This window comes from Paramacrobiotus metropolitanus, unplaced genomic scaffold (assembly GCF_019649055.1).
Source record: "Paramacrobiotus metropolitanus isolate TYO unplaced genomic scaffold, Prichtersi_v1.0 Parri_scaffold0000112, whole genome shotgun sequence".
In the NCBI taxonomy this organism is placed as follows: Eukaryota; Metazoa; Tardigrada; class Eutardigrada; order Parachela; family Macrobiotidae; genus Paramacrobiotus; species Paramacrobiotus metropolitanus.
Window position 1 is genome coordinate 230,008 of NW_026570332.1, and position 13,011 is coordinate 243,018.

Consider the following 13,011-nt stretch of genomic DNA (forward strand, 5'->3'; position numbering starts at 1 on the left):
CTTCCTGTGTCTGTGTCACTGTGTGTATGCGTATCCGCAAAAGCAAAATTTATTTCGCCGGCGCCACGGCACAACAAGTGTCGCTGCCCGCGTCTTTGTGCTCTGTAGACTGTAACCGCCTGAATCGGCCGGAAACCGTTTTACGTGTACCCGCACACGAGCCTGTCATGAAGTGTGAAGTACTTCTGTATGACGATAAGTGATAACCAACGTAAGTAACCATAAGGATTTTACATTCAAAAAAACTTTTGGGTTAATATTGAGTTTTATCTTTATCAAGGCCTATTCAACCATTACATATGCTTTGAATTACATATGCTCAGAATACGAATAAAGAGTGGCTACAATTATCTGCATAAATTAACTGTGTGGTCAACTAGCAGTTGACTGGTGTCAGGCTGTCGGCTATGTCATGATCTACTCGAATTTTTAATGGATATTGTAATGCATTTTTGATTTGAGCAACAAAGACAGAAAAATTTTATTCTTTCAATTAGCAATTCTGTCTATCCTGCTGGCTGCTCTTAATAACAAACAGCAACAACGTGTCATATCACACAGGTATTATTTCCGCCAATAGTTCTCGTAAAGAATCCCACAAAGCACTCAACTCATCCGACTGCGTTTCTCCACGCGTAAGAGTCATATCCACTAAATCTGAAATATTCTGTCTCAACTCAAACAACGCTGAAGCGATTTTCTGCTCCGCAGTAAACGCCACCCGTTCATTGCCCTCAAAAAACAGTAAAACATCTTCGTCGTCATCCTTCTCTACCATTTTCAGATCTTTTCCTCCAAACAATACCATCGTTAACATTGGCACCACCGACACATCCCGAACAATCGTTTTCCGCGTTTCCCCGGATTTAAATTTCGAGTGATAAACAAGCCATGGATGGCGCAATCCGTTAACGTCATATAAAACGGACTCCTTGCTAAGCTCGACCAGCGTATCGGTTTCCGGCAAAGTTATCACAAGATTCTTGTTTATCCGTCCTTTCTTGATCAATCCGTAGCTGGTTTTGAGAACATGATTACCAACTCCGGCGGTCAAAGCTGCTTTGATGAACGCGGTGTTACGGGCGAATTCATTCACGGCTGAATTCTGATCCATCGCATCGTCGACATTTTCCAGAAGAAAGCACTGAAACAAATGCCCTGCCAAAACTTGCCGGATACCATCGATGAACTTCATATGATCCTTTTCAACCGCAAAACTCTCAGTAAACTCTTCCAACTGGGCTTCGTTGTTTGCCGTTTCCAGCCAGGTAGAAAAGAAATTCGTCAGCGCAATGTGGTCGCTCTCTGTGCCGCCGGCGAATCTCTCCTTCAAGCTCTTGATTTGTGCCTTATTATCCAGTCGACCAACGAAGGGATCACGATTTGTGGTCAGAAAACTCGCAATGCTCAAAACGGGATTGAGACATCGCAAAAGAGCCGCATAAACCAGAGCGATGGAAAGTCGGGGATGCGTGGTAAAATGTGCTGCTCGCTCCCCCATTACGGTCAACGACTCGTCGGAATTCAAAATTCGCAGTTCAATAAGCTCATCAACCGCTGCTTCAATGCCCTCCAGTTCGGGTGGCTCCGGTAACTGGCTAAGGAAATCCTTGGCTCGAGTTGTCGGCTGGCAGAACAGCTTTCCATCCAAGATTACCTTCTCCAAAGCCGTCCGTCTTATCTCCGGCTCAGGGAACGGCTCCATATCATCGTAGCGCTCTCTACTGTACAAACGATAGCATTCTCCGGAACGCACTCTACCAGCTCGCCCACGTCGCTGCAATGCATTGGCCTTGGAGATCCACTGAATATCCAGTGTCGCGATCCCGCGTTCTGGGTTAAAGGTCTGGCCGCGCTGATTGCCGACGTCTACCACATAGCGGATATCATTAATCGTAATTGCGGTCTCCGCAATATTCGTTGCTAATACTATTTTGCGCTGATGAGGCCCCACATTTTCAAAAACACGATGCTGATCAGCTAACGAAACCATCGAATGCAATACCAGGATTTTATGCCGGTCACTTCGATAAAACGACGTTTGAATACGATTTCTTAGCTGCTTGATTTCCTGCCAACCCGGCAAGAAGACCAGTATTCCACCTTCTGGTCGCACCGCATCGATCTGCTGGATTAACTTCAAGACTAAATCTAAATCTGTCCTCGGATCATTATTATCTTTGCCCAATGCAGAGCCACCAAGAAATTTGCAAACTTCCGGTAAGAAAAATTCCCGTACTGGATGCAGATATCCCTCCACCTGGACGACTGGGCAATCATCAAAATACTGACTCAACAAATCCGAGTTGAAAGACGCCGACATAAGGACAACACGCACATCCGGATTGGATTTAACGGCATTCTTGAGCAAGGACAGTAGCACATCAATTAAAACATCGCGTTCATGAACTTCGTCCACAATAACATGCGAAACGCCTTTCAAGGTGGGATTTGTCTGTAAACGACGCAGAAGGATGCCGGTTGTGCAAAAAAACACACATCCAGGATCCTGCGGCAGAGTCGATTCCAGTCGGACTTGATAACCAACAGAACGTCCCAGTTCCTCGTTGCGCTCGAAAGCTACCCGTTCAGCCAAGGATATAGCGGAGATTCGACGTGGCTGAGTTACGACTATCCTGGCATCGGTTCCGCGATTGGATTCCACCAGACTTTCCAACAAATACTGTGGTATTTGTGTGGATTTCCCCGAACCAGTTTCACCACTTATCAGAGTGACTTGATTTTCCTTTATCGTTTCTAGAAAATATATATATACATATATCAACTGAATTCGTAAACTAATAGGAGCTACGAAACCTGATTAACAATTACTACTGGGTAATACTTGCTAGCGTTGGTACCTAATTTTGCACCTGAAAAGGATGGCAATAACCGGCGCAATACAAATTTTTAATACTAGTACCATTCTGTAATTTTTGAGAGCCTGGGTAGCGGATAGTAAAGAACAAAGACGACAATTTAAATCGAACTAAGAAAATGCAATCATCAGTCAACCAACAATTAGCTTACACTGCCAACCAATATAATTATAATAAACCCACAAAGTAAGTACTGCACTCTCATTTCATGGAAATCCAACGAAGCATAGAAATGTAAACAGTAAACTGCGATAGAAAATGAAATTCAGAAAAAAACTAGGTAAAAAAATTACGCTTCGAACGGTTAAAGTAAACGTTCAAAATGGATAGATTTCAAATTAAACGAGCTACTAATTATAACTTTGTCTTACAACTTACTCTCTAACTGAGAATGTGAAATGTAAGCGCCAGATTGCATAACCCACCTAAGATTTCTTCACGCTTCATGTAAACTGGTAATGATTTCCGAAAATCCAGAACAGCGTTGATCTTAGAATCCTGAGAGTTTTTCTGCCTAATATGTGCTGCGTAAAGATCATCATTGGTGTTTTCCATTTCGAAACGAGATCGCATACTTTTCAAGGGTTCTCCGGTGATCAGGTCCGTGAATTCGATTTCACCGTCTTCCATCACTTCTTTCACTTCTTCGGGCAGCGGAAACGATTCACGGCTTTCCTCGCATTCTTTGAAAATGAGGACATCTTCAAAGAATTTCCGGTTCCAGTTTTCGATATCGGCCAAGGATTTCTCAGCTAGAGTGATTTTGGACGGCGCATAGCGCTTCTTCTTGATTTCTTGCGCACCGTCCCAAGTGTACAGAATCGGTTTATTATTCCTATCCAAGAGCCCCATAGATTTCAAACTGGCACAAGCGTTGGCACATGCAATCCGGGTAGCTTCTCCTTTGGTGGCGCCCTTCCCGTAAAACACCAGACTGTTTGGCCATTTTAACGACACGACGGCTTCCCAAAACGTTAAGCCACCGGCGGGCAGTTTACGGACGTCGATGGTTAACTGGAGGACATTCCGATCCGCGTGTTCTTGAAGCAGAGCTGCCAGGTATAGGAGAATATCCTTCGCGTAGGGGAATGAATGCAGAGCACGAAGAGTATTGTCATTCGTACGGGGTTCGTACGATACAGAAGAACGCGGCTGCGCTTGTTCCGTCAAGGATCCGTGGAATTTGGACACCAGAATCTGAGTAGATGGAAGAGGCATATGCAGAAGGGTTCTGTTGATTAACCGATTTATTCGCAGAAGTGTGATAATACTTCTAGAAACAAACATTTTCACATTTTTCTAAAACCGTGTTTTTCCAACCGAGCTACAAATAACGCTCAGCAGTGAAATTTATTTAACCTAACTCATAACTGCAAACAGTCGCGGGCAACAAGAGCCGCAAAATCTTAACAATCGAAAGTTAAATTCCATAGACAGCTGGAATTCCATTGCGTATATGTACCCTGTATGCGCAAAATTTTTGGAACCAGCTTTATTACTCCCAGTGATTCCGTAGTGCAGTGGCCCCTCCAGCGGTACTTGACTGAGTTAACGTTAACCCATTTCCAGTACAAGCTGTGCCTGGTTCAGGATACATACGAGGCTTCCTGTTTCTGATTTCCGCGTCAGATTTTCCGAATTGGTACTGATCAGAAGTCCAACTGGTGATACTCATTGGGCATAATTATGTAACTGATCGTTCTGTTTAATCTGTTACCATCACATTGGCGAAAAGACGAAGAGCGGATTGCAAACGGTATCGAGAGCGGAGAGCCTGACCTGTGTATTTCATAACATTTCAAACACAGAAGGGATCTGGTTAGCTATCATTGAGTGGGTTCCTCCGCATGCGTATCTTCTAACTTTTGTGCGCGCCTCGAATTATACCACCATGACCGTGGCGAAGATAGCTGGGAATCGCATCCGATTCCAGGAAGCGGCGGAATTAGCGAACCGGCCGCACACCTCCTTGTTCAAAGAAGAAGGCTATCTGGATGTGCGCGTACCTGTTGCTAGACTGAACGCAGTTATGTTGGTTGAAAAATCGAAAAAAAAATCATCAGTGAACGGATTAGGGTTCAGAATTTTCAAATTTCGTTAAAAAATAAAATTATTTATAAGATGTGAACTAGCAGCAGTTTATCACTACACGGCTTTTCAGGTTGAAAAAGTGGAAAATCGTAATGGAATATGCCATATCCGTGGATTACTGACCAAAACATGCTGAATAGCCCTCTGACAGAAGATATTATCGAGGTGAAAAATCCTCACCAGGTTGTCGAGTTTTCCGGGCCTTCCAGTTTTTCTGGAGTGAATCGCGCCTGCACTCTGCAGGCTTTGGGAAACGAGTGATAGTGGAGTGTCGACTGATTTGTCGACCGCTGCGGCGGTAGAGGAATCTTTTTCCGATGCGACGGTGTCGATTGTATCGACCCCTACCAAGAAGCGAAAATTTAAGACTACACAGCGAATAATGTGCGACGGTGCAGCCTTGGAAACTGCCACCGGGAAAACGGTCGGTTTTGAAGAAGAGACGCAATCGGAGCCGAATGCAGAAACAGCAACTAATTCGAAGAAAAAGAAAAAGAGGGCAGAAAAGGAAGCGGAGCTTCGGAAAGTGGAATCCGGAAGCGGCTGGCCTCAGAGTTGCGTTAATGAGTTTGAGATTGCGCAGTTTATGGCTGATAATGAACAGCCACACGCGACGAAAAAAAGAAAGAAATCCAAGAGACAGGACGAAACAATGGAAGTGGAGTCGCAAACGTATGAATATAATGAAACTTCGGATAACCTGATCGGGGCTTCAGATGTTACGGCTGATGCTGATGTTTTGAGGAAAAAGAAGAAGCGTACGAAATCCAGTGTGGCGGATATGGAAGCCTAGAGTTGTATTTGCTCAGCCTGCTTTGCAGGTGCAGATGGTACTTTCTCTACCTAGCTATGCCTATCAGTCCAGTAGAAATATTACTCTTGGAATAAGGAAATAAATTTAATTTTATGGAATGCTTGTGTTGGTCAAGGCTTATTCGCCAGGTTTAACTTTTACACAAACTATTATTTTAAAATGAGAATATAATTATGCGTTGAAGTTTCTTGGTTGCGGGCCTGCGGCTCAATTTTTTTGCGAAACAAATTAGGTAATCCCTTATTAAGCAGAAATACTCCTGCTAAATGAAAAATCTGTCTTATAATGTCCATACTTTAATCGTAATTCGAAATTTTATGACAAATCGTAGTCTTAAAATGGGAACTGTCAGAGGCGTACGACTGCGCCTGGTGCGTACGGTCCACACAGGACGTACTTGCACCATTGCTTGCCGTTACCACCTCTCTCACTGTACGTACGTGTGCTGCTGCACTGCACTCATCCGCTGAAGCGGATATACGCAGCGCATACACTGAGCCACACTTGCTCTCTCGTTCCTCTTTCGCAGTATGACTCAGCGTTCATACGCTCGCGTTGGATAGAGTCCAGTCTGCGCATCATCACACAGCTGATGGCACACAGCACGTGCTTGCCGCCAGTTGCTTCTTTCATGCCTTGACGGACGCTCAAGAGCTTTTCGAGCACACACTTGCTTGGCCATCACGGCTATGTTCTTGCTTTCCTGCTATTACGCAGCATTGCTCCCCTTTATTTGTCAATAAAGCATCACTCGTGATCTCCTCGTGCTTATCTGTTACAGAACTGCGATTACAACAATCGTAGTCGTAGTTTCCCGGATGTTGTAGCAACGTTGTAAAAATTTTGCTTATTACTCGTACAACACTTCCCGACCATACTTTGACCACAACTGAAATCTGACCCAGCCCAGCAGAGGCGTGATAGGCGGAGATATCCCGCTTATTCTAATTATTAATAAGCGGAAGCAGGATTTTATTTTGTAACATCATACGGAAATGTTCCCAAATCAGTATTTCAATCATGGTCGCATGGGATATCTATAAAAAAAACTATCATAGCAGAGATGCAGTTACTACGGTATAATCAGTTATGTAAATCAAAAAATGCAATACGATTTTAACTATGCAGTGGGGTAACACAGTTTGAACTTTGATGTGACTAAATAACGCAAAACGTCTGCAATAAAAGGTGGCCAGTGAAAGGCGCATAATAAATAACAGAGCTCGCAAAATATTAATAAGCGACCATGGCCATTTTATTAAGCGGCTTATCATTTTCGAAAAATCAATAATTCTACCTACTGTGCAGTTTGGTCAGTGCGGTTTCAAGTTTGTATTCGCATTCACCACCATTAACTGCATGCAAAGCTACACATATAATTCTTTTATGGTGATTCTGGCAAAACTGCCCATTGGCCGGTTTGCTACGATTGTTATAGGAAGAAGGAAAGCCCCTCGCTCCTACAACATCGATCTACAACAAGTTTTTCGAAATACAACATTTTCCTTAAACCTTTTCGCGTCGATACTTCCGAGAATAACAACAAAAAATGCTACAACAAAGCTGACTCGCGTACACACTTTTTCTGCGATTGTTGGTACTCGTAGGTATCTGTTGTACTCTGTCTATCTATTGTACTCCGAATTACGATTGAAGTATGGACATTATAGATGATCGGCAATAGCGCAAAATTTGCTAGCTGTCCTCAAATTTGGACGATAACACTGAAAGCATATTACACGATCTCTCACATTCGGAGGGGCTTCACCTTTGAAGGATTTTTGGAACTGGAAAAGTTTATCCTGACGGTACTTGTTTTAGCCTTCAGGAAACATTAACCACGAGTTATAAGGTATCAGATACTGGATAGTAGATTGTAAAACTGCAGGTGCAGAACAATTAATAACATGTGTAATGTTATTGTATTTTTTCGAACACTCATCACTGGTATGTGGAATATTAAAAAAACCTACTACGATGTGGGTTGTGAGAATGCTGCCGGCGATTCCGCAATTCATACTTGCAAAACATGTGGAACGTAACGTTAATGCGTTCTTGAGAGTTGTATTACTACTGCTGCTTTCGTATTCACGCCGGTTTGCCGTTATATGACAACAGCGAGTACCCATTGTGGCGCTTTTACTACCGGCAAATTTAATAATTTGTCAGTAGTTCGAGTACCTACTCATTACCCATAGATTTCCATAATTCGGATCTAAAATGCCGTCGATGCGGACGTGAACTTCTCTGCACACGTTGTCATGCTCCAACAGTCTAGACGAACGAGATTTCTGGCATACATGCTGGCTATTGATCAAAGAGAATTTTTATTGTCAATACGACACTGTAAAGAAGATGAATTTAATCGTATCCAGAGGCGCAAAAGAAACAACGGGTTAGAATTTCGTTGTGCAGTAATTGTTAATTACGTATCAATAATATCGGCAGTGAAAGTGGCTTGCAACTTAAGCCTGTCAGTTGTTTTTTCTTACGGTGAAAGTGTGAGCAGTCGTTGGTCTTTCTCTGTGCAGCAGTTTCTGTCTGTTTAAAGGATCAAATTTTAAAATTACACCATATTTTAAAAATAAATTGGTCAGAATGCGTCATTCAGATGCTGCGGTGTGCGGATTATTCTACAATCTTATGAGAATTATTTCCATAAGCATGTCGTCAGCTGCTCAGGAATTCGAACAGGAAGTGCTCTTAAACAAAGAAAATGAGTATTATTTAAAATGGAATTTTGTGGATGACTATATTGATCTGCATCTCAGCGCCAAAACATCCGGCTGGCTGGGTTTTGGATTCTCGCCTAACGGAGGTATGGACCAATCGGATGTATTATTTGCATTCGTGGACAACCACACAGGTCAAGCCAATGTGACGGTACGTATTGAGTATTTACTGTTGTATCTATATATAAATTAATATATGCATATGGCATCATAGAATACATTTTAGTATTTTACCATTTATCTAGGCGCCACTGGCAAAATGTATATAACAGTGGCAATAATTTTCAAGTTTAAATTTCGTTTTTCTGCACAAGCAAGCAGGAAATTAAAATGATGGGTCCTTAGGAAAGCATCGTCTGCTAAACAGGCTTGCTAATACTTTAGGATAGGTTTATCACAGTTTCGCAACCTGCCAGCGTACAACTACAGCTGGACAAGCAGCAAGACTGGACGTTGTTGAGTGCGAATAGAAACGCTACGCATCTCGCCGTTCGTGTCCGGCGGAAATTGGACACGTGTGATTCGATGGACCGCCCCATTACTGTGAGGATTGTCAATGGCTTTTTTCGGTTTTGATTTTTTTATGAACGGTGATATGTCCACAACAAAAGCTTTTTAATACTACGGGTACGTGTTTTTACTCTGATCCGTCTGCTTGGTTTACACAGCAAGACACCATGCGGGTGATATTTTCTCTGGGACGCGACCAACCTGTTGATTACCTGCACCCGGCAATGCATTTTTTTCGCGGTTCTCGCAGCTTAATCCTGCTCGACAAATCTTTGGCCGTAAGAAAAATGGGAGCAGCGATAAGCCCACCAATCGTTAAAAACTGGAATGTGCTTGTTGACGCTGTAAGTACAGCACTTGTACATGTACTCGTATATAACATTACACCAGGATTATTGTGCACTATGCAGTGCTGTCATTCACCCAATGTACAATACTGAGCCTACTGACTTATCGTTAATATAAAATAAGCAGTGTGTTACACTCTCAAAATGATCGGTAATTGCTGTGCTGCCAAATATAAGGATAATTACAGTGCCTCGAAAAATTTTTAATCTATAGATGTATCTCTCCTCGAAAACTAAATTTGCTTGTAAGCTTACAAAATAAGCTGTACATGGAAACACGTTTAAGCTCTTAAAGAAATCTGCGACCAATTTTAGTCTGGCAAAATCATGAAATTGGTTAGTTATCACTTGTTTCTGGCCAAGTAGAGGCATATGTATTAATCACAACAAAAATTTTTGGACATTTGGCTTGCAAAATGCACGTAGGATTGAAGTTTTCTGTTTTTATGTAAGCACAGTACGGCGCACGTATACCCGGCCCAGTTAATCAGATTGGTTGCAACAGGTTATTATACCGGAAGGGGTCACTTCCATGTATCATTGTGAATTGGCTCTCATTCCAGAATTCCAGAAGAAATACCAACTTGTGAAGGTGATTGATTCATTACGCAATGCTTTTTGAGCTCAACCAGAAGAATTTGATCAAGTTACCAGTAAACCGATGGGTATCGCTGGAAAATTAATTTGTATCTGTAGACTGTGCCCAAAATCGATGATGGCAACATCGATTTAGTGCATCATATGATGATGTACTTATGCGACGACTCCATAACGGATTCTTTTGGACCGAAGAAATTTACCTGTATGACACAAAACACCAGCGATCCTAATCTTCTGCCCGGAATACAGCTGATAACACATTGCGCTACAATACTTTCGGCTTGGGCCGTTGGTGGATCGGTAAGATGACAAGGTCATTAAAACTCTTCGTTGGACTTGTGATATTCACTATAAATGCACTGAGCAACCGTTTATGGAATTTGATGAATCTTACATATTTTCGTTCAGGACGTAAATTTTCCGGAGGAGGCTGGGCTTCCGATCGGTCCGGAATTAAATGGTCGCTTTGTCTACATTGAAATGCATTACAACAATCCATTCGGAAAACGTAAGTACAATCCATGCATCGTATCCTGGTGCCTACTTGAAGATGTTAATTTAACAGGCAGGATGGACAGCTCTGGGATGAACTTCCAGTTAACGGATAAACTACGCAAGTATGATGTGGGGATCATGACCCTTGGCAGTAGTAGTTTTGAAGGTACGTCTTCGTTTTCACTAACTCACTACAAACCAGAATTCTGTATGGACAACGGAACATGAAATATTTACTTATCACTTTCGATTATTTATGTAATTCATCTTTTTCATTGTCACCAATTATTTTCTTCAGATACAATGATCATCCCCCCTGGGGCCATATCATTTCGACAATTCGGGGTTTGTTCGGACAGTTGCACACGTGACGTAAGTACAGACTGAGCAAGTATTAGATGACCGGTGCTGACAACTGACATGTGCGTTAATTAATTAATGGAAAAGCGATTGAGTTATAAAATTCCGGCAATGTAAGTTTAAAAGCAGCTAAAACATAAACATTATGTGTTTTTTTGCTAGTACTCGTAATTGTCGTTACTGTTTTTCAATGGGGCCATTTCAGTTATTACCAGCGGATGGCGTTTCTGCATTCAAAATAATTCTCCACAGCCATCTTCTTGGTAAGTGCATTTGTGCTTACGTACGTACAACGCAAAAAGTAATAAAAGAATCAAGCAGCTCGATGCACATCATGTCCTGATTAGTCTGCGCATTTGCATATTAGATTTGCTATTATATTTTGTGGTTGTTTGGTAAATAATAAGCATTATCGTTCGACCCATAAGGTAGGAAACTGCGTGTCCGCCATATTAGAAACAATACTGAGCTGCCGGTACTTTCGGAGGACAACCATTACGATTTCAACTACCAAGAAGCTAGAGGAATCAATCCCGTGCGAAAACTGGAGCAGGTAATAGCTGTCTTCATTTTCTTTGACATGATTTCGAAACCCCACAATCCATGTCCTGTATTTTTCCAGGGTGATCAACTGATATTCCAGTGCGAGTACTCAAATAATGCTCCTGGAAACACGGCAGTCTTTGTACGTGAGTATAAAACTTGCTAACAGAAGTCGAAATACGTCTTTAATTAGCGTGTGGTATTAATTAATCGTTCAATCAAAGTCAAACATACCTTTATATAGGGCGGTATGGCGACTTCCGATGAAATGTGTTTTGGGGTACTTTATTATTATCCAAAAACCAATTTGAGCTCATGCCAATCTTCCTACGCTGTCGACACCGCTGTTAATTTCCTGGCCATACCAGATGCGATTCAGACGTAAGTCTTCTAAGTGAGCCCGCTCTTCCTTGACATTTCCTAGTTTTGTTAATTTGAGCGCAATATATGTATAACTATGCGCGCTACAAACTGCACAGTGGCGCTCACTTTTTAGCCAAACACAGATCACATTAAATTTGTGGTTGACATTCCATATGTTTGGCGTATGCGCATAACCATTCGGAGTTTTCCGGCTTGGGACATAACTTATCAAAACGATGAAAATTGTTTGTAAGTTTTGAAGAATTTTTTTCTGTACGGCACTTTCTCCTTGCTCCTTAGTATGTATGTACATATTCTTGTGTTTAATTTGATCACGACGCCGTACGACAAGCGTATCGCACTGTAATTACTGCTGGTGTTAACGTTTCGTAAGTATGGTACTTACAGTAATTTATTAACATTATCATTTTACCGTCGTACTGGTACATTTCCCCTTTTTTGTGAGTCATTTCCTGCATTATCGCACGTAAACATTCCCTGCCTTGGCAGTTTACAAGCTCTCCGGGCGCAACAGCAGCGGAACGCTATCGGCACCGATCCAACCGCACCAAACGGAACAATCGCATATACCGAGATGGACAGATATACGGAAATAATGGCTTTGCATCCGGTAATCAGGCGGGCTCTGGCTAATTTTTCGTGGACGCCTGAAAAAATTCAAACTTTACAAAACGCCTACGATACTTCTGATGGATTTGCAACGTGCAAAATTACTGGAGCGAATTTGACTGGTCCTCGTTTCGCTCCACAGTCGGTTTTGCATTTTACACCTCTGGCCGTGGATAGTGGGGCGCAGTGTTCTTCCGGACTGGGCACTAACGGACAAAGCAACAGCACTGCTGATGCGAAAATAATATCGAATGCGACAAAACAGAAACCGAATGGTGTTTCGTCGATACACACCATCTACACATCTATTTGCGGCTTATGTCATGTGCGTTGATTGTGTACGACTTTTATTGTACCTGACTGTAAACGCACGTATATAAACGTCTCAAAGTGACTTATTTTTGCGTTTTCTTCTGGCCGGTTTTCTTCTCCTTCCCTTATCCAAAACTTTGTAATAACAGTTATATGTACGGTGCATTCTCCTTTCCTGTTGCTTCGCACAATAAAGTACTGTAGTTCTTATATTTTATGTAATAAATACGCGTACGGCAAATGCAACAAGTTATTAAAACCGAAATAACCACACTGTGGCTAACTGTTTGCTAGTAAATCTAGTTATTTTGATTTCGTTTGAATATCTGGTTTTG

The 13,011-nt window shown here is 42.1% G+C and overlaps 2 protein-coding genes across 2 annotated transcripts; one reads left to right on the top strand and one right to left on the bottom strand.

Moving 5' to 3' along the window:
* Positions 1-493: 493 nt before the first annotated feature.
* Positions 494-4,222, bottom strand: LOC129597944 (ATP-dependent RNA helicase DHX30-like). The gene is made up of 2 exons (XM_055495648.1): positions 3,305-4,222; positions 494-2,757 (listed from the first exon to the last, which is right to left on the bottom strand). The coding sequence occupies exons 1-2, from the start codon at positions 4,164-4,166 to the stop codon at positions 554-556; spliced, it is 3,066 nt and encodes a 1,021-aa protein (XP_055351623.1). The 5' UTR covers positions 4,167-4,222; the 3' UTR covers positions 494-553.
* Positions 4,223-8,108: 3,886 nt separating this feature from the next.
* On the top strand, positions 8,109-12,902 carry LOC129597953 (DBH-like monooxygenase protein 2 homolog). The gene is made up of 13 exons (XM_055495660.1): positions 8,109-8,667; positions 8,901-9,059; positions 9,185-9,370; positions 9,879-9,965; positions 10,070-10,273; positions 10,382-10,481; positions 10,539-10,634; positions 10,767-10,840; positions 11,034-11,091; positions 11,257-11,381; positions 11,451-11,513; positions 11,616-11,752; positions 12,245-12,902. The coding sequence occupies exons 1-13, from the start codon at positions 8,383-8,385 to the stop codon at positions 12,696-12,698; spliced, it is 2,028 nt and encodes a 675-aa protein (XP_055351635.1). The 5' UTR covers positions 8,109-8,382; the 3' UTR covers positions 12,699-12,902.
* The last annotated feature ends 109 nt before the right edge of the window (positions 12,903-13,011 follow it).